This window comes from Anser cygnoides, chromosome 8 (genome assembly GCF_040182565.1).
Source record: "Anser cygnoides isolate HZ-2024a breed goose chromosome 8, Taihu_goose_T2T_genome, whole genome shotgun sequence".
In the NCBI taxonomy this organism is placed as follows: Eukaryota; Metazoa; Chordata; class Aves; order Anseriformes; family Anatidae; genus Anser; species Anser cygnoides.
Window position 1 is genome coordinate 6,384,360 of NC_089880.1, and position 21,512 is coordinate 6,405,871.

General features: G+C 38.2%; 1 protein-coding gene across 6 annotated transcripts in view; it reads right to left on the minus strand.

The window, feature by feature from the left end:
- Positions 1-21,512, minus strand: part of VAV3 (vav guanine nucleotide exchange factor 3) — a 275,359-nt gene that overhangs the window by 124,421 nt on the left and 129,426 nt on the right. For all 6 annotated transcript variants that reach the window (XM_048066888.2, XM_048066894.2, XM_048066889.2 and 3 more), the window contains 2 exons: positions 8,387-8,523; positions 146-211 (listed from right to left, as the gene is read on the minus strand). In XM_048066888.2, coding sequence (XP_047922845.1) covers positions 146-211; positions 8,387-8,523 — 203 coding nt within the window. The remainder of the gene's footprint in view (positions 1-145; positions 212-8,386; positions 8,524-21,512) is intronic.

Here is a 21,512-nt window from a genome sequence, read left to right on the forward strand (position 1 = left end):
TATATTTTAAGCAATACTGAACACCACAAAAACACAAAGGAACTAGAAATAATAGGATTTTGGTAAGGTAAGATTAATAAAGTGCTGGTATGAACTAGGAAAATTTCCTATAAATTGACAAACTGAAGTGAATAACTGTACTTACACATGGGCTAGGCTTTACTGCATCACTTGGGAAGAAGCCAAGCTCTCCTGTTGTTAGATTTCTGCCCTAGAAAAAAAAAAATCCCATTTTTGAGACATTATGGCAATTAATAATAAATAATACACGCACAGCAACTTAGAACCATAAGAGTTTACCAAAGAGAGCCCTTAGAATAAAAATGCTACTCTAATAAAGAGTTACTCAATGGTGTTTTTTAAAAATATACAATTAAGTAGTAATTATAGATGACATAGATGAGAGTTCTTGGAGATAAAGCACAAGGTGTACTCCAAGCCTGAGTTGTAATTCCCAGTCCTGTTAATGTCTGCAGTGTCTGAAGTCTTCATTAAAGGTGATTCCAATTACCTCCTTTCAAATCACTTCCACCTAAGTTGGCATCACTCTAGCAAGAGCTGCCTCGCTACAACATCACAGAACCCCCAAACACCACCACCATGCAGTAACGGCTGCAGCACCCAAGAAATCATGCCAACTCCAATAGGAACTTATAGCTAATAATAAATCAGCCAATTTGGATACCAAATTCTACAGTTAAGATTTTCCCTAAATTGTGCAAATCACTGGAAATTGTGTGGGCACAAGAACACCAACAGAAGTCAAGATTTACTGTCTTATGCCATAGTCACAACAACATTGTCGATGTGGGCACGCAGCTGGCAGACGAGCTGCAGCATTGCATTCACCAAGGCCTAAACTGAGCCTTTGGGGTACCAGTTGGGTTCCATCAAAGTTGCAGGACCACCAAGTTCCTCTGGGCTTCTCAGTGCCAAATGCGACCTGATCATTACAGAGCCATGCCTAAGCAGCAATAAATTCATCACCAAGCCTTCCTGAAGAGCTCTTTCTCAGCCAGTCAGAACAGGAAAAAAAAAAAAAAAAGAAAAAAGAAAAAAGAAAACCACACCTTTCTAGTGCTAGTAAACATTCAGCTGCGACCATGCCAACCAGATCACTCAGAGCAGCATAGAACACATGGCTAAAATTTCCAAACAGGTGTCTAAAATGAAGGCATCAAAAGGTGCATTTTGGCAAGTAAATGTTGTCACTTAACAGATTTTAGAGAGCATATAAATGCTTAAGCTCCATTAAGTTTAATATGCTGACATAACATACTATCAGCACTTGGCAATAAGAGCAAGAGCAAGTATTTTGTTAGCAATGTAATCTTGAAAGCAACATTTATTATTTTGACTACATACCTGCAACACAAAGTTTAAGGGGAAAAATGCTTCAGAAACACTTTCCTTCTGTCTGCCTGAATTTGCATCCTTATACTGTATTTACCCCCCAGTGTGAATACCTCTGAATTACAGGTTTGACTTACGTACCTCCGACAGTCTCCCATCTTAACGATCCCTATTTACCATACTAATCTCATCTGAACAGTGATATCACAGTCAATACAGCCAGCCACTAGAAAAAATATATTAATGAGAAAAGGCATTCTAAGCAGCACAATTAACCAATAAGTTTGTATGTGCCCACACACCATTGTTATATATGTGAAACATTTATATAAGGTAAAAGAAGCTGAACTAGATGATACATCATGCAATGTATGTCCACATCTAGAGAACAGCCAAAAGATCAAAATCTGATGAGCTCAGGGTCAGAGATCTCTGGTACCTTCTGACAGCGCAAGAAGGGACATCTTTCAAATGTTCAATAGTGTTTAAAACTCTATGGACATTATCAAAGTGCCACATCCTTCAAATCAGAAATACAGTCTGGATACTTGCAGGATTATCTTTCTCCTCCAGAATTTTTTTGTCCACCCACAAGTCTAGAATGAAAGCTCATTTTAGCTTGCAGGCACTTAAATGCTTCAATCTGCACCACGCTATAACAAGAACACAGCTGTTTCATGCCCTCAAGTTGAAGGTGGGGGGGAAGAGAAAAGCCACATTGCAGCCACTAAATGAACTGCAGCATGTACAGAAAGACCCAACCACGAGGCAGTAAGATGCAGAGCCAGCATTATACTACCTGATTTAGATGCTGTTATGAGCACACAGTGCCATGAATCACAGCTTAAAAATCCAGCAGAGCTGCAAAAATCATGAGATTAGCTGTGCTCCACACATTAAATCATTATCATCACAATGCAGATCTTACAATGCAGACACACTCAGAATAAAGGAACTGAACTGCAATCCATAGGCTGGATAACATTTTAACACGTATGCGCACTTTCATTACGTATTCCGCAGGTAGCAAGTCAACCACACTTGCAGCAGAAAATGAATCATGTGAAGATTCATTTGACACACCTAACATTCATTGAAATGAAAAGTGGCAAGAAACTGTCATCAGTGGACAAACTAACATGAAAGGTACCGATTAACAAATACTCCCACTTGTCAGAAGATGCTGTGGGACATTTTGTGTCAAAATGTGTGTCATTTTGTTGGGCAAGAAGAGGCTACAAGTGTAGCATGCATTCTATGGACGTATACCAAACCCAAAGTGAAAGCAGTAGCCGTCACGTGGACAGGCTCTCATCATACAAAACATCACTACCATCACTGGGACACCAATTCCTCAAGTACTACGACTGGTACTAAACTTTGCCTTTACATTTTGAACAATACCACGAATGTAATAAACACTGAGAGAACCCCAAGAAAGGCTTTGCCTTCTGAGGAAAAGCTTTACATTGGATCACTTCAGATGTCTTTGCTAGTTAAACAAAACCAATCCCTAAAACAGAACAGGTTTTGATTTATCACAGATTGCTCAAGGAAAGTGCTCACTAGAAAATGTTCTGTAGATAACGAACTGATATAAGTCATTTGATAATGCTCTTCGGATAGTAGGTTAATTTATTTACCTTCAGAAATCCTAGCTAAACTCATCAAGGCTTGGTGTCGTTCATACAAGAAACTGACTTGTCAGATGATGGTTTTAAAATTTAAGATCTATCCATCAACTGGTCATGATTAACAGCAAAATTATCATGCCACCATGCTTCACTTCTACTAATCATTTCTTTCTATTTTACATTTCCTGCTTGCTAATTGCTTACTGTTTGATGAGTAAGCATTTCATTTCCTTTGAACACTCCCTGTAAAGACTTAGGGTCATCATAAAAGCAAAAGCAACTGACTGGACAGAACTGCTTTTAACATATATATACACTATTACGTTGTATTTATGTTTTAATATATATGTGCATGTGGGTACATGTATTCATACATATTAATATATATAAGGGCCAATGAAGCCCTTCAGTCCATTTCTTTCAATGACACTCTCAGCAAGACTAGAGGCTGACTCGCTACTCTTGTACCTGTGTTAATGGAAGAGGCATTCCCAAGTCAAATGACACTTCTGCTATTTCCAGACTCCTCCCTGCTATTTAGCTATGCAATGCGCAGCAACTTCAGTGGGCTCGCACAGAGCTAGCATTCCAGGATACCTAAAAAATTATTAATTATTGTGTCCTTCACCCATTTTTTTTTGTTTACTGCAAAGTATCTGGTGAAGAAAGACACGAGTTGGATGGAAAAATCACAAACTGAAAGAAAAAAGCCCTGTTTTCACTTTCAGAGAGCACTTTTACAGTGCTGCCTCCCCAGTATTTCAGAAGACGTTAGGTAACTCTAAGTTTAATACCAGTTTATTTGTATGTATCGTAAACATCATGGCTACAGGTAAGCATGTTGTAAGAACCACAATGAATGAATGCTGCCTGTATTCAGTAGAATATCAGAACATATTTACTGTCAACTCTACTTCATGCTGAAAGACTAAAATTAGGAAAATTCAGTACAGTACACCTGCTTATATCCTAAAAGTTGCATGACAGGAGAGAAACAAGCCTCTCTCACGGAAGTCCTTGCTGCTGCAGTACTCATGCATGACTTACACATGCATTAACTTATCCCACAGCCAGAGAGGGAAATGCTATGCAGGACAGATTACATGATATACATGCAACAGACAGAAAAATATGTTCAGTAAGAAATACAGACTACCATTAATATGAGAAAGCGACTTTTCTAAGAGACCCTTCAAGATAAGAGTTTTAAATTGCCTAACAAACAAGGGGCATTGTAACATACACTGAAAAATCTTAACCCAATATACAGCTATGATACCACAATGTGAAATTAAGATCATCTCCTATTAATGAACTGCTACAGCCTACAAAGCTGCACAGTAAAATCACTCACTTTTCCAATATAGTGTAGCAATATACAGAATCTATATAAGGAACTCAAAAATTACTGGTATTTTAAATGAAAGTAATTAAAAATCTATCCCTTTATAAACATTTTCAACCAGCATCAGCATTACATGGTAAACGCCAAACCAGGACAAAAGCAGTTTTCAGACCTAATTCAGGCTAGCTCTCTATTGAATTCCTTTCATCTAAATTCAAGGCAAAGCAGCATAATTCTAGAGGATGCTTAAGAACATCCACCCAAGTTCTGCTCATTTATGAGAAATCCCTTGAAAAGACAAAAATTCCAAATAAAGGAAAAACTAGACACACAGCACATCTACTCAGGTGCTCAGGGAAAACTTAGGAACAATTTCACAGAGAAGTTTTCTGATGTATAAATGAAGGCCCTTATGTTCTATCATCATTTCATCTGAGCAAAGAAGTGCTTCAAGCTCTTCCTCTTTCCCTCGTACTCAGCTCCCACCTCAGACTGAGGAAGCTGAAGTCTATATTCTCTCTCAACTTCCAGCCCTTACTTCCCTTGTTTTTTAGTGTTTGTTTGGGTTTTTTTTTGCCCCCCCCCCAAATATACACAAATGCAATGTTTTAACATATATGAGTAGGAACCATATTCCAGATCTGCTCTTTTCCCAGCAAAACCAAGTTTTCTTCTGCATGCTCTCTGTGCAGAGTAGTTCCTGTTAGCTAGCTCTAAGCTGCTCCCTCTCAAAGCATACCCTTTCAGGATCAGAAAGCTTACCTCCTCCTATCTGCTACACATTGAGCCTTTAAAATACTTTATCAAAGCCAATACCCATTGTGTTTTGGGGTACACCAACTGACTATCTAGAAAGTCTTAAAATGAATATTGTCAGTTTAGCTTGAGGTAACTACTTTGAACAGAGACATCAGATTCATATTTCCCTCTCTTAGCAGCAATCACACAGTAACTCCTAGCTTTCTGCAAAATTCTTCCCAAATGAGAATTATGCTCCATACTTGTATGGAAAAGATAAGGAGCTCATGCTAGTTCCTCTCCACATTCTGACTTTTTTCACACAGTAGCGTGTAACAACATCATTTTCCACTGTCCCAGTGGGTTGTCATTACATTGCAACATAGAAAAATTAATTCGCTCTCAAACACAATTTCCAGTTTTATATCATAAGTATATTTACAATATACTTAATGTCTTTTGGATGTTTACAGCAGGACTACTAACTACTGAAGCATTAGGAAGGACATCTGTATTAGCAATTACTTGATATGGGTTTAATTTGCATTAAAGAAAAGCTGGTTTTGAGAATGGAAAGAATCAGCCCAGGAATTACCTGTACTCTTTCAGCATACTTGAGAAAGACGATTGCCTGAGGATGGTGGGTAATTGCGGTGGAAACCTGCAAAGCTAGAATTACATTATATCTTATGGCAGGCATCGTGGCACCCCTGAAAGCCTGCCCTCAGGTTAAGCAGGTACCAGTTTACTCAGAGCAAACTGGAGAGGAGAGAAATGCTCACGTCCACAATAAAAACAAGACTACTTCAAAAGGTACACCATTACAGCTGAAACAACTAGTAGTGCTCTGGTTAAGGGTCTGAAATTTCCATTTAAAATGTCAAAATTTCTCTCCACCCACCCACTCTCAATCTCCCCCACCCCCTTTTTTTTTTTTTTAATTTCATTCTGTAAGTGAGGATAAACAAGCAACACCTAGGCAAAGAGCATGGCTCTTCCAGTTCTGCACCTTGACAGGAAAGAAAAGCAGTCATGCAAAATGGGATACAAGAGGATCAGCACAGGACCATCCTTTTTCTACACAAGTGTTTACTGAGAACAGTAAGATTTCTTGTGATAGTATCAATCCCCTTGCACCTTCTCTTCAAAGAAAGCTTAGGTTTTGAATGATACTAGTGGGGAGGCAGAAAGCAAATGCACAGCATACAGAAATACATATCTCAACCATCTTATTGTCTCTGTGATTGGTCAGATGGTCTCTGGGAAGGCCATCACAGAAAAAAAATCCTGCTTCTGTTTTCCAGGCTGTGTAACAGGTAGATTCATGTCTGTGTACAGCCTTGACTGACTGCAGAATTACCACAGTAACTGCTATACAATCATTCATGCAAACATTAACTTCACAGAATTTTGATATCTGTCAAAACACATTTGATAGTATTGCTTTCCAGCTGTAGTTTAAAGTAAGTATTGCTTAATAACTTGGGGTGTTTGACATACTGTAAAGAATGAAAAAATTAAACCACAAATACTTCTCTATTACAAGAATTTGAATTTCTAAAATGAGCAATGGTGCACTTAAAAATCCATTTTTATATTACTGTTTTGCAGGTCAGCTACAAGTTATTCTAAAATGCCTCTTGAATAAAATTTAGATTTTCATAAAAATGTTTTGAAGTTTTCTTAATATGCATTTTAAAATACAGATGTTGTCACAAGTCTTATGAAAACCTTTATTGAGCAGTCTGTGACAAGACCACTTGTTAAGGAAAAGATTTCCTGAGTGATTCTACTGAACATGAGAATTTTCACTAAGATTCAAAACTGTTACTGAGGCTTCTGAGGAAAAAGCCTCGCCCACTTTCCAGTTTCTGCTAGCTGAACACAATTTGATTCTAGCTAAATTACTTAACATGATAGGTATAAATAACATTGACGATAATTCCAGTAGATTGAGTTGATGGATGGATGGATATGGACATAACAATAGAATTAGTCCCACAAGGTCACAATAATTCTAGCTTATACGAAGTGTATTAGTCTGATAATTATACTGTCTACTTGGTCACTTGATCCCAAATCAAGAACATGCTTAAGTACTTCTCTGAATCAGAATTTAAGAACAAAGCCCTAAATATAAATCTATATAGGCAAAAATCTGACTACCAACGTTTGACAAAATTTATTTTTCACAATGTGAAATATCATCGGTCTGCTATATAGCAATTTTTTTTCTTTTACAATTATTTACATATTGTTTAATAGATAAAGTAATTCTATTGGTTATGACCTCCCCAGGTTAAAAGTTGTTCAGGATCACCCAGAAGTATAGGAACAGAGTTCACTGATTCTGTCCTGAATAGTTTGGAGAAGATCATCCTCACTGAAGCCAGCGAAAAACAATTATGTCTTAATTCATGTTACAGACCAAGCTGTTATGACTATATTTATTAATTTAATATAGCCATAGAGAAAAAATAAAATCAAACAAAAAAATCAAACAGCTACAACAATTGAAGACAGCTGATGCTTCCCTGTTATTGTTCTATTACTACCCTGGATGTTCTTCTATTTTGCTCTGTTTTCAATCCAATAATCTATAATCCAATAATATCAGTAGTATGCAGGATTCTAGTATGAAAAAAAAAAAAAACAAGAAAATGAGACGTTTTCATACACCTATCTTTAAAGTAAATAAACTTTCCAGCATTTTTAATTCTTCTTTATAGTGCTCAACTAAAAAGAAATTTCATTAACAGTAGTGATATGTATTATGTGATACTGAATTTCTATCAAGGTAACTAATGTTGCTGTCAATAGATTATACTTGTCCTCTGTACATAAAAACTACCCTCAAATGACTTGAGAGGTAATCAAGATGCTTAGGTGTGGTTCTGTTTTGCAGAGCAATTTCTCTCCCCCATAAATCTACTACCTGTAACTGAGTTTTGCCAATACAGATTCCAGTTCTGCCATGCCGGAGAAGCAATGAGTGAAAATACATAGGGCTTTGCCATTTATATGTCAAACCCTCTCCTTAACTCCTATAATTTCAATGGAAGGACTGCTACCTATGTCCTGTTCTTGCAGATTTACTCAATACGACTTTTACTCTAAGGCTGCAACATTCAAGCCTTACACAATATAGGTACTGTTGGTACTACAAAAGTAAGAACAGTTGTATTAGATATTTATTTTGGTTAAAACAAATCAGATTTTCCTTGTTCAAAAAAAAAAAAAAAAGGAAGTTACAAAAGCAAAATATCAACACATTTGTTATCTGGGATTAATGGCTATTTGGTAAACCATACAGTACCTGCCAAAATAAGCTATGTGCATCGCCTGTAATAAGTTCAATAGTGTCCCCAATCTGGATATGCAACGGTGGACCATCTTGTGGCGCTGGTTGGGGTATTCCATTGTAGTTTCGAATTACTTGCATTTTTGGTAAACCTGAACCAAAAACAAACAAACAAAAAACAAATTAAAAAATCAAATATATTTTAGTTAGCAACAATTTATGAAGTATAAAGACCATAAAAGCATCCAAAAGACACTGTTTAATAGGTACCTGATTATGGCACAAAGGCAGACTATTTCTTTCACCTGATTATTACCTCATAAAAGTTTATTATCACATACAGCCTAGCTTTTTTTTTTTTTTTTTTTTTTTTTAACTATTTTTAAATAAAAAGGGCAGGAAAAAAAATAATTTGTCCTTCCTTCTTCTTAGGGCAAAGTTTGTTTCATTTCCATGAAGACTCTTCCTAGAAGAGCCTCCTCCTTCATTCCTTTCCCTCCTCTTCCTTCTATAAGTGCAGAGATCCCTGGATCTGCGTATTGTTCAAATCTCACTGTTATTTTTGTAATTCTAAGCTAAAAATTGTGATGAACAGGTATTAAAAATACCAATATGGACAATCTCATAGCTTTTAGATCAATATTACTGAAGAGCCTACTGCTCTTGTGAACATGCTCAAGAGAATAAGGCTGACATTCCTTCATTTTTTGACAATATTTTGGGTTACATGTAGTGAAGCTTAGATCAATTTAATGTTTCATTTTCAAGACAAGAACTCTGGTTGCACACTACTACTTCTAAATGAATACCGGCTGCATTTAGACAGCTGAACCACATTTCTTTCTTTATTTAAAGAGAGCAATCCACCCCTAGAGAAACAAAATATTTCACTCAAAGATTATTCTCGCTACCTCTACAAAGAATTAAGTCATTGTTTCTGACTACAGTTCAAGAGCCCTCCCCAGTAGATATGAAATAAGGGGGAGGGAGATTTCAGCACGAAGAGAAAATTGTGGGTACTCTAACTCCATGTTCTTATAACTATAATTGCACTTGAAAAAAAAAATACTTAAAGCATTATGGACAGCTAGTCTATTGCACTAAAACAGTGTCCTGTGATATTATAAGAATACTTGAAATCATGTGAAGAAGTGCCAGCTCCATAAGAAACATAGCAAAGACTTAAAAGATGTTATGATAGCATTTTTTTCAGTCTTTATACTGCCAAGGAAAGCATCATTTCAATAGAATAGGTCTACTGTTGATCACTCTCGCTCTACCTTTAATTTATACTTTGTGTAATAATTTCCCTGGTTTTAGCTCCACATGGAATTTTCAAGATTACTATAATTAAGTGGGCATATCCATTTATAATCTTAACCTCAAACTTTTTTGGTTAAGTAAGATTTTGTAAGAACGTATACTAATAGTACAAATAAGAGTGAAGGCACACAAAGTCAAGGTCACTGGGCAGCCATGTTTAAACAGCTTCTTACTGGAAAGTAATAGAATCAGGGTCACCTGGGTTTGACTTTCAAGATCACGTCCAAGCACCAACCTGACCTACCAAGTCCCATCACTAAACCATGTCTCTTAGTGCCACACCCACACATGTCTATAATATCTCCACGGACGGTGACTCCCTCACTTCTCTGGGCATCCCATTCCAGCTCACGACCACCCTTCTTCAAGAAGATTCTTCTTCATGTTCAATCTAAACCTCTCCTGTTGCAACTTGAGACCATTTACTCGCATCCTGTCACTTGTTACCTGAGAAAAGAAACTGACACCACCCTCCTCACCGCAGCCTCCTTTCTGGTAGTTGTAGAGAGCAATGAGGTCTCCCCTCAGCCTCCTTTCCTCCAGACTAAACAAACCCAATTCCCTTAGCTGCTTCTCACGTGTCTTGTTTTCTAGTCCCTTCACCAGCTTCACAGCTCTTCTCTGCAAACACTCGAGCAACTCGCTATCCTACCTGCAGTGAAGGACCCTAAACAGAACACAATATCCAAATTGTGGTCTCACCAGCGCTGTAATCAAGAGGATAATCACCTCCCTAAGTCCTGTTGGCCACACTATTTCTGATGCAGGCCAGGATGCCATATGTGTTTTGGCCACCTGGGCACACTGCTGGCTCATGTTCAGTCTGCTTTCAACAAGCTCCCCCAGGTCCTTTTCTGCTGGGCAACTTTCCAGCCACTCTTCCCCAAACCTGTACCACTGCATGGGGTTATGAACCAAAATCGGAACCGGCACGTAGCCTTCTTGAGTGTGATGTGATTGGACTCAGCCCATCGATCCCACCTATTCAGATCCCTCCACAAAGCCACAAGCAGATCAACAATCCCACCTAACTTGGTACTGTCCGCAAAGACACCGAGGGCCCACTCGGTCCCCGCATTTAGATTGAACATTAACCAAAACAGGCCCCGACACCGAGCCCAGAGGAACAGCACTGGTGACCAGCCACCAAGCGGGCTGACCTCCATTCTCTAGGACTCTCTGAACCCAGAGATCCAGCCAGTTCTTCGCCCAGCAAACTGTTCACCTGTGCAAGCCACAAGCAGACAGTTTCTCCTAAAAAAATCCTGTGGAAAAGCGTGAAATGCTCTACTAAAATCCATTTAAACAACCTCTGTTTCCCTCATCTACTAAGCAGGTCATCCTGTCATAGGAGACCAGGTTAGTGATTAACTTCTAACAGAAAGGATTGGTACGTCTGGAAAAGACCTAATCTTGCTGCAAGATCATTATTGCAATTTAGGCGGCAAGAAGCACAATTATTTGTCATCTCTTACATGATCTCCTCTAAATTGTATGAAACATGAAAGAAATCACGTTCAATAATTACTACTCTGTAGTTAAGAATAAATAATACTCCCAAGTGCTGATGAAACATTAAGCAAAATAATACCAGTTCCTACATTACTCAATCCAAATTACTTCATAACTTTTACTATTTCTTCAGGTTACTGGTGTACCTAAAATGGGCACCTAATTATTACTAGGCCATTATTCTACTTAGGTAAATACCAGACCTTGCTTTATTTCTCAGCTTAATGCTGTCATGCTTTGAAATTCTGATTGAGCATCAAGAGACACTGCACCTATTGTGTGGCAAATGAAAGCAATGCTGCATACAAGCAGCTACTCAAAGCTGACAACTTCATCCTAATGCAAGAAAACTCCCTCATCACAATATAAATGATAGCTCTGCATACATGATTAACTGTGAGCATGCCCTCATCTTAGAGACATACATGGAAGTCTAACCAAACCTATAAAAACATTATTTGCTTTATGAAACTGTGTATCAGGTGATTTAGTTTATCACATTACTAATGTGCAGAAACAACATACTTAAAACGCCACCTTTGTATTAATCCCAGGTGAGAATGAAGAAATTCTCGTACATTTTTCAGTGCAAATCCTATTGTTTGCAGTGCTTTATTTTCCTTTAAGACAATACATTTCTGAAATTATTAAGTTAATCATAAATGTGTAAAATTACTTGTAATTTTTATTTACCGGTATTTCACTGGTAATTATGATTTTTAGCATCTCTGAAAACCAGGCCAATAGAATTTGGAAAAATGCAGTGTGTGAACTAGCAGAATTATTTAAGATATAATGAAGAATTAATCATGTTAAAATATACTACGCCTAGAATACTTTCATATAATTCAATATGCTTAATTCTGTAAAATCCTACAGCAATGTTAATTACAGTACAGAGAGGTGTGATGGATCTAATCCCATCCATTCTTACCAGAGTAACCAGCTCATTCAATTTTATCTGTTTAGCAAGCTTATCCTAAAACTAATTTGTTTGTTGCTACTGTTCATTTCACAACTTCCATTTCAGCATTTTCTACTGTCCAACATAAATCAGTTCATGGCCAACTTAGATCCATTTCACCTAGTGATTACAGGCTGAATAGTTCTTTTCCCTGCCTGCATTTGTTACAGACAGCAATCATACCCTTCTAACTTTCATTCTGCTAGTCTAAATGAGCCAAGTTTCTAGCCTCCTCTCGTAACAGATCAGTTCCTCTGAGCCTGTATATCAAGTGTTTGACTGAAGCTCAGGCAAGCTCAAGATAGACAAGAAAAATATTCTAGAGGTTACTTTCTTAATTTGCACACGGATTCATCACAAATACACTTGTTAACAAACCTGAGTACTTGCTGGAAAACAAAACAGGAAAAAGTGGTATGTTACAGAACTTCTTTAAGTGTAGCCATTGATTAACATTCTATACTGTTTCTATCACAAATAAAGACTAGAATGTAAAATGCAATTAACATTAGAGACTGCCATTATGATGTACATAACTGCAGTATCGAGTGTATCTGACAACTCCAGAAAACTCCTGGAAAAATATCTGGCAAAAAGATATACTTTTTTTTCATGATTATGTTTAAAAGCAGATAACATTCCAACAAAAATCTCATTGATTTCCATGAGGTCACATTTCCACGTAACTGAAAACTTTTGTCAGGAAGCTTCCTGCCTATTTTTAAGATGCTAAACCAGCTTTGCAGTTTCTGACCTTCAAATCAAGGAGCAACAAACTGGCCCAGTTATTCCATAAATAAATTCCTAAATCTTGCTTCACTTGAAAAGGAGAAAAACACCAAGATTCCTAGTAAAGTCTTCATAGCCAAGCTGTGGGTCACAGATCTAAGCAAATTGATTATCTAAAGCAAACCTTGTGAGAAAAGCAGAAAGCATGCTAGAGTAGGAGTTAAATAAGTACCAGTTTAGCTGCATTATAGAAAAATAATACCCTTCAGAAAACACACCACACCTTTGAGTATTTTAATCTTATAGCTACGGGTCATAGAATCATAGTACGGTCGGGGTTGGAAGGGACCTTATAGCCCACCCAGTTCCAACGCCCTGCCACGGGCAGGGACACCTCCCACCAGACCAGGTTGCTCACAGCCCCATCCAACCTGGCCTTGAACACTGCCAGGGATGGGGCATCCTCAGCTTCTCTGGGCAGCCCGTGCCAGTGCCTCACCACCCTCTGATTACAGAATTTCTTCCAAAAAATTTCTTCCGAATGTCCAATCTAAAACGCCCCTCTCAGTTTAAATCCATTCCCCTTTGTCCTATCACTCCACCCCCTGACAAAGAGTCCCTCCCTACCTTTCCTGCAGCCCCCCTTTGGGTACTGGAAAGCCACTGTAAGGTCTCCCCAGAGCCTTCTCTTCTCCAGGCTGAGCACCCCAGCTCTCTCAGCCTGTCTTCACAGGAGAAGTGCCCCAGCCCTCTCATCATCCTCATGGCCTCCTCTGGATGAACTCACTCTAACGGGTCCACATCCTTCTTGTGCTGGGGACCCCAGAGCTGAACACCGGGCTCCAGGTGGGGTTTCACAAGAGCAGAACAGAGCGAGACAATCCCCTCCCTCACCCTGCTGGCCACGCTGCTTTGGATGCAGCCCAGGATACAGGTGGCTTTCTGGGCTGCAAGTGCACATGGCTGGCTCATGTTGTGCTTCTCATCAACCAGCACCTCCAACACCTTCCCCTCGGAGCTGCTCTCAGTCCATTCTCCTCCCAGCCAGGATTTGTGCTTGGGACTGCCCCAGCCCAAGTGGAGGACTTGCACTTGGCCTTGTTGAAGTTCATGAGGTTCGCACAGATCCACCCCTCAAGCCTGTCCAGGTCCCTCTGGATGGCATCCAGAGTCAAGGAAGGTTACATTTTAGAACTGAAGCAATACAAAGTTAGAAGACCCATTATATATGTTTTCATCATTTCATATAAACTACTTATATTCCTTACAGCAGCTCTCCATTTATGAAAGGTACTGAATGACCCTCAGAGTTTCATGCAGATTTCAAAATGCTGACTTTTTTTTTTTGGCCAACAACATGCATAATGTATGCCCTACAACAACCTATATATGTCAAAATTGATTCCAGCATCTGTTATTTCCAAACAATGCAGAACATGGTTTCTGCTTTGGGTAGGAATCATTTTAATATACAGAATAATGACAGAGCATGGGAGACCAGGATACAAGGGTGAATTGGTGGATACACTATGTACTATAAGCATAAAGGCATAAAACAGCTTTATCTGCACTGAACATGCACTCCTAGTTAACATGAGTCTTGAAGGAAGAAAGACTTACTTTTTCTCTAGGAAAAATACATCCCAGTTACCAAATATTTATAAACTGATCCAAAAGCCACTAGCATAATTGAAGAAAGCCTCCTGACTTCAAGAAGCTTTGAATTTGAAAGAATTTCAGACCATCTGCCAGGGCCACATCTTGATGTTTCCAGAACCTCAACACAAAGAGAGCTGCTTTTCTTACAGGAAATGACATGAAGTCTCACTAATTCCGTTCTTTCTTTCCCCAAAAGAGCATGCTAGGTGTCTATTTGGAAACTCTGAACTTGTTCCAAACCTTTGTTACTTATTTTTATAGCTGCAGAAAAACAGGCTGTGCAGCAAGGACAAGGAACAGACTGACATCCTGTGATTGATAAGCCTCCCATAGCAAAGACAAGAAGAAATACTCTGTCTCAGTTCTCAGAGCAGACATCTCCAGCCAGCTTCACCCTTCAACAAGGAAATAAGGGCAAAGCAACTCATGGCAGCACCTCGTTGAGTCATCAGATTAAATATCTGAACAGTGACCCACAGTGTAGCAAATGCATTAACAGCACAAACTAAAGACTAACAGACAAAGTAAGCCCCACATTTAAGTAAAAGCAAAGGAATCCAAAATTAGCATTTATACTACAGTCAGTCAAGTTAGGCTGTGAAGATTTCAGATCAAGCATAACTGCAGATAATAAAGTAATAAGGAGCTTTAAAAAATCACTTAAAGAGGAAAATAGATGGCTTCTTAGGGACAGGAGTGTGAAGAGCAGGTGGATGGAGTTACACTTACAAACTGAGCATCCATGACAATTTGTTGATTTTATACACACACAAAAACCTAAGCTTTACTACCTTTCTTGGCAACATCTTGGTTCAACACTAATATTATAAAAAGCTAATTAAAGAGATGTTCTACTCTGAGCACAGAGTACATAAAAACAAAGTCCTACAGCACTCTGTATGTTCTTCAAATCAGCCCTTCTAGCTTTGTGTTCATCATTGTTTTACATTCCTGTTCCTAATGATTTCCTTGCAGAATTAAAAGCATTTTTCTCTTGCATTTTATCAAGAGAACTGCTTCTTAATTCCTAATCAGTGGCATCTACTTCTGCAACTGGGGAAGTCAATAGCATTATACAGTTACTGCCAAAGGGAAAAGCTTTCTAGAAAGACTTCGTAGCTGGTGAGGGGACCCAAGTACAGCAATGCCACCACTCAGCTTGCTGGACTGTCTACTAAAGACATGGAAGACAATAGTTGTGGTTGGGGTTTTGTTTGGTTTTGTTTTTTACTTTTAGGCTGAGTAACTTCTGACAAATTACAGAACTCATGGAACATGTCAGCGCAGTCTTTAAAGTGCCCTTTTCAGAGAGGCAATAATTTAAATAATTACTATTGGGAAAAATTAATTCAGTGAATAAGTACATAGACATACCTCAAAAGATATTTTAATTGAACTTATTATTCTCCCCATCTTAAGTCATTATTTTTGAATGTCATCATAATTAAAAGTTCTAATTTTAGATATTGCACATAAATCTTATATCCAGGCAAGACGACTGAAACGTTGAGGGTACCCAAGAATGTTTTGAATGTTTCACTTCTGTTTGTCTTCTGATTACAAGTTTGTCTTTGAGTAATATTCAGTAAAGACTCCGTGTTTTTCACATGACTAACCAAAACAATGGTTTTGCTGTTTCACTCGAATTTAAGTCAGAAGACTTCAGAAGGCTGATTCTTAAAAAATTAATAGTTGCCATTAGCCTTATTCAACTGTTTAAATTTCTGCTTATGCAGCCCAGCCAGAACTCCCTTCCATAAACAGAGAACTCCCTAGCACAGACGGAGGACAGCTTCACTGTCTCATGATTCAGATGACGAATTTGAAACACACTCCAAACCACATTCATATTTCTCTTTCACTTCAAGACAGGTGATTTCAGGACTGCCATCCTACAGGACAAACAGAACTAACAAAGAGATCAAAGCTCTCTAACCTGTTCTCCATGACTGTTCCCCCTCAACTGTTCCTGCTATTGTATCTCCTTAAAGATCTTGAAGCAGCAATCAGAGTTCCCTCCAGTCCTTTACTGCTCATCAAATCTCCATTTCCTTTAATTATTCAAAGATTTTTTCCACCATTTCTCTTTAATGCTGTGTATGTAAGCTGTATTCTTGGCAAAGACCTCTGCAAAAATGGTCAACCATCAACTCAAATAATGCTGTGTGGGAGGAAAAAATCTGTCTGCTAACAGTCTGATCAACAACTTGTTATCAGAAACAGAAAAACACCACAACTTAGGAAGTCCTTTTGCTTCTTTGGGTTTTGTAGACCTAATCGTTAGCAAAAATTCTCCTGATAAGTACCTGTAGCTCCATTTCCAGAGAAAACCCACACAAAACTTGGAGTTACACTGCAGATCATAGCAAGAGTTCACTACAACGAAAATGAACGACTCTAGCTGTGTTATTCAATTTACATGGTTGAATTTTTGAAATTGTGCAACTTGTAAAAATAAACCTGTGTAGAAATATTTAAGATTGAAGTAGTTTGGTTTAAGAGCAATGCACAGAGACATCTTCCCTCGCTCTGAACAACAGCACTAATTAGCTAGTGGTTTTGGGGGGGGGGGGGGGGGTTCAGCAAAGATATTTGAGGATAGCTCTTTTTAATGCTCAGTGACAATAAGAGCAGCATTAGTAATATTAGCAGCACAGGTGCTTTGACACTCACTGAGGTAGATACTCCTCCCTCAGTAGCAGCTGCCAAGTCAAGGCTGAACTTAATGCTTTGCTTAGCTTTATTTCTTAACAGACGCGCACACTTTGGTCTTGTACATCCGTATGTAACTGTAGCAATAAAGAATCCCATTTTCAAATATCTCAAGTACACGAGACCTCTTCACTAAACTCCAGTTGTATTTCAAGCTTGACACTGAAAACTTCAGTGCACTGCTCTGGAATACCTGGTTGTGCCCTTCACAGCTTATTGTTTATACCCAGAAATTTGTATTTAGTATTTAAAACTTTGACGTCTGCAATTTATCCTTTCCAAAAAGACAGTACTGAAAGAAAGGGGCAGAGAGCTAGGAAGGTCACTTTACAAGGGTCACATTCACATTTATTCTGTGATAAACTGGACTGAAAACTACTTATCTTTCAATGAAACACTTTTTTTTTGTTTCATAGCATGTCTTCTTTCAAACAAATGTTTTGTATAATCTCTCATGTTTTTTTCAAGATCTTATGCAAGCAACTAGTCCTTACTTTCAGTGATGTAAGTAGGTATCTTTGGTAGAGTAAGGGATTTTGGAATCGTCTAGATTGAAAAGAATCTCAGCACTCCGAACAAGCATTAGATATGCCCTAGTGCTAAAATATTGTTATGTGAATAAACAAAGAATCATCAGGTTTCAAAAATACACTGGTTTTGCTTCTATTGACAAATTAATGGCACTTTATTTTAGTGTAATCTACTGAGTAAATCAGGAATATGAATTTTAAAAATAATATTGCTTCAAAATTAAGAATCCTCATTATTTTCTTCAAAACTGAGCAAACCAGAGTTTTATCGTATGAATTTAAAACAGCGGTAAATAAGGTGCTGCTTTATATAAAGGTACAAGGTATGAAGATTAACCATCGTTAATTACCATGTCTTTTAATGTGGTCCCAAAGACAGGTAGGGCATTCTAAAAGGTGTATTTGTTCAAACAAGTATATGCCCTGAGGAGCTAACAACTTTTACTGGGCAGATACTATAGACAAGCTATGAAGGTGTGCCCAGACAGGAGGAAGCTGCGTGCAGCAAAAGGCTCTGAAAAAAAGGGACAAATCTTGGAAGAAAAAGAAAATAATAATCCATGACTTCAGAGAAGTAATTACTTCAAGCTGTATTTTTTATACTATCTTCTGCAGGCCCAGGGATAATTCTGTGGCAAGGAGTCAGAAGAAAAAGGCTGGAGAACAAGAGCCGCCAACTTTGTAAGCTTAATTTAATACTGTGAAATGCCATGAACCTTGAACAGGACCTCAGCATTTTCTGTTGAGTAAGCTGTAGCACATTCACCGACTAATTTTGAACAAAAGTTGGTCAGTTCAGTAACAACAAAAAATTGTCCTTTCTAAAAAACATATACACTGCAGTAACAGTATGATAGTCCAATCTCTCTTGCAGCATACCTGAAAGCACAGCATGACGGGAGGCAACCCTACCTCTCAACAAGTCTAATCAGCACAAATGGAATTAGTCATCCTGCTGACTGTGCTATCTGTACACTTAAGTAACTTGTGGACAGCAAGATGGTAACTGTACATATTATAATCTATAAAAAGGCAGACTTGAGCCAGCTAGCATCTTTAGCAGGTCTCAAATAGAACTTAAAAATATGCATTACCGGAAATGTGCTGAGATTTTATTCATCAAACACTGCAAAAATAAAAATTATCTTTCATATTTCTTTTGTGCTCTGTATTGACTAATAGCATCTGACTCTAAGATAAAAGACCTTCCTCTCAGTTTCTGCTAATTACAAGAAACAAACTCTCTGGCAAAAGAGTTGCTTTAAACGATTACATAACACGAGCAGGAAGTGGCAGATGCCTGACAAAGCAGGCAGGTTCCAGCAAATGACGGATTAAGCTCGCTTGCACGCACCCTCTTCATAATGCTGCATAATCCTTCAGCATTCCAAGTTAAACACTCTTGTGGTCTTCCTCCTCAAGCAATATGTCTTCTTGTTAGCCTCTACCCTTCTTGTGGCAGGTATCTTTTACTTGTTAATGGGCAGCTCTTACCCTACATACAAAAAAAGTCTCAGCACAGAATAAAGATTCTTTGCATGGAAACACCTATATAGACAAGCACTGTCAAGAATTGTGGCACTGCATTAAGCAGTGAAGGGACACTGCTGCTTTGTCTGAAACATGGCTTCAAAAAGTACACCTACTGATCTCTTTTTTGTACAGACTACAGTTTGAAAATAGCAAAAACTTGCTTTCATTAAAAAATTTGTAACAGTAAAAAAAAGGTCGAGTTGTGATTTCACTGTTACCACAATGTAGATCAAGTTGTTTATCCCCAATCCATACTTGTGATTTTGTTTTTATTCTGCATACTTTGCACATTTGAAGCACCGGCAGTCTATGCACGTAACTTGGAAGAAGTCCAAAGGGCATGGTATTTTGTGGTATGTCCAGCTTTTCTATGCATTTGTAGTATCCCTAGCCTCATTCAGTCAACATACCTGCACACAGAAACTCAGGTCATGTTTCAAGTATCCAATGAATGTAACAAAATCTGTACATACATGCATGTCCTACATTTTATTTTATCTCACTTTTTTCATTTATAAAGTACCCTCTCTCTTCTGGCATGACTGGCATATCACAATCTACACGCAACTCTGATGCGCTAATTTCTGCAAACTCCCTCCCTTTTTAACAAAGAAAATTATTTGCAATTTTAGTACAAATCCAAAAATTGTTTAAAAAAATAAATAGCTTGATTTTCTGTTATCATTTATGTACTTAACTTGAAATGGATCACATGATAAATAAACAAGCAGTAAAAGGGTGTTCCCCATAAAGATATAAATGCAAGTGTACGATAAAGTGATCAACGGTCACTTTTTTGTTGAAATAAATTGTTATTGCTAAATTATCACAGGCAGAGATAGGAATCACATCTAGTCCTCTGTCTAGATGTCAGTCTTGCCATAACAATCAGGCTACATCTTAAGATTTTTTGGCCTCTTTCATTCCCAATTCCTACTTAAGAAAATAAAATAAACACATGTATACCCCTCATCTACACCTTCCCAACAGTGAGAGATCTCCTATGTTCTATTTGCAGTGTGAATATGGATTGTGTACTCCAGCAAACGCCAGGAAATTTGTTAGGACACAAATCACGTCACAAAGCAAGAAAGGATGAGAGTTAATGTTCCACAGAACCCAGTGTGAATGGTTTCTGTTGCACCCCCCACTAAATGCGCAGCCACAGGACTGCACTGGTTCAGCAACCCGATCACAGAGGAAATCACTTATGCCCTCGTCACCACCACCTCCTCTCATGACGTTTCATCAACTTTCTGAAGCAACTTAGTCCTATAACCAGACAACCGTTATAGTTTAAAAAAATACAGTGAGGGAATAGCCAGGTGGGGAAGGAAGACCACACCTTGTGGCAGCAGCCTGTAGTTACATCAAAGAACCACCAGAGATCAAACTGACATCAGCAGAGCTCATGGAGTTGGTTCTTCCTCCCAAAAACGCTGCTCTGACAATGAATGTCCTTTATGCATTTAAATCCCAGCATCAGCACTTCGAGCTTAGTTGATCACTCAACATTTCTCAGATGCCTGAGCCATGTGCAGAGCTACCTACAGGATTCCAATGCATCAGAAACAGAGCACTAACAAAAGCAGGGTAAAACACCCAAGAACAGTCAGATTTAAACCTTTGTAATTCTTTTACTCATCCTTTTGAGCCTCTCCCCATTTATCCTCTTCTCTCCGTGATCAAGAAAAAAAAAAAGTGAAGGAAAAACAGAAGGCAAATTGCAGGATCTTACAGGAGAAAAAAAAATAAGTTGTCGAAAATTTAGTGGTATTATGCAAATTTCACTCTACTAAAATTGGTACTTGCAAGACAACTGCTATTGCCAGAGATGCCCCTTTACTCTGGAAGAAAAGCTGTGATCCACATCTGCATCTTTTGTTACTGTTTCATAATTCATACGATTTGCTGCTGTCAAATCCAATTAAGGGGAAAAAAAATCCAAGAAGAGTAAACATGCTGCCTTACCATGTGAACTAAAAGACAGAGCTTCATGTTCTCTCCTCTCCCCACATCTGCCACTCCAAATGAGTTGGTTAAAGAATAACCTCTAAGGTTATGAACCGTGGCAGTTTTCAAGGTACCAGATAATAAAGTTACTATTTAATTCCCTGTTACGCACTATAGATTAAGAAATGCAAGCTATGAATAGTGCAAGACTGAACAAGTCTTCTGT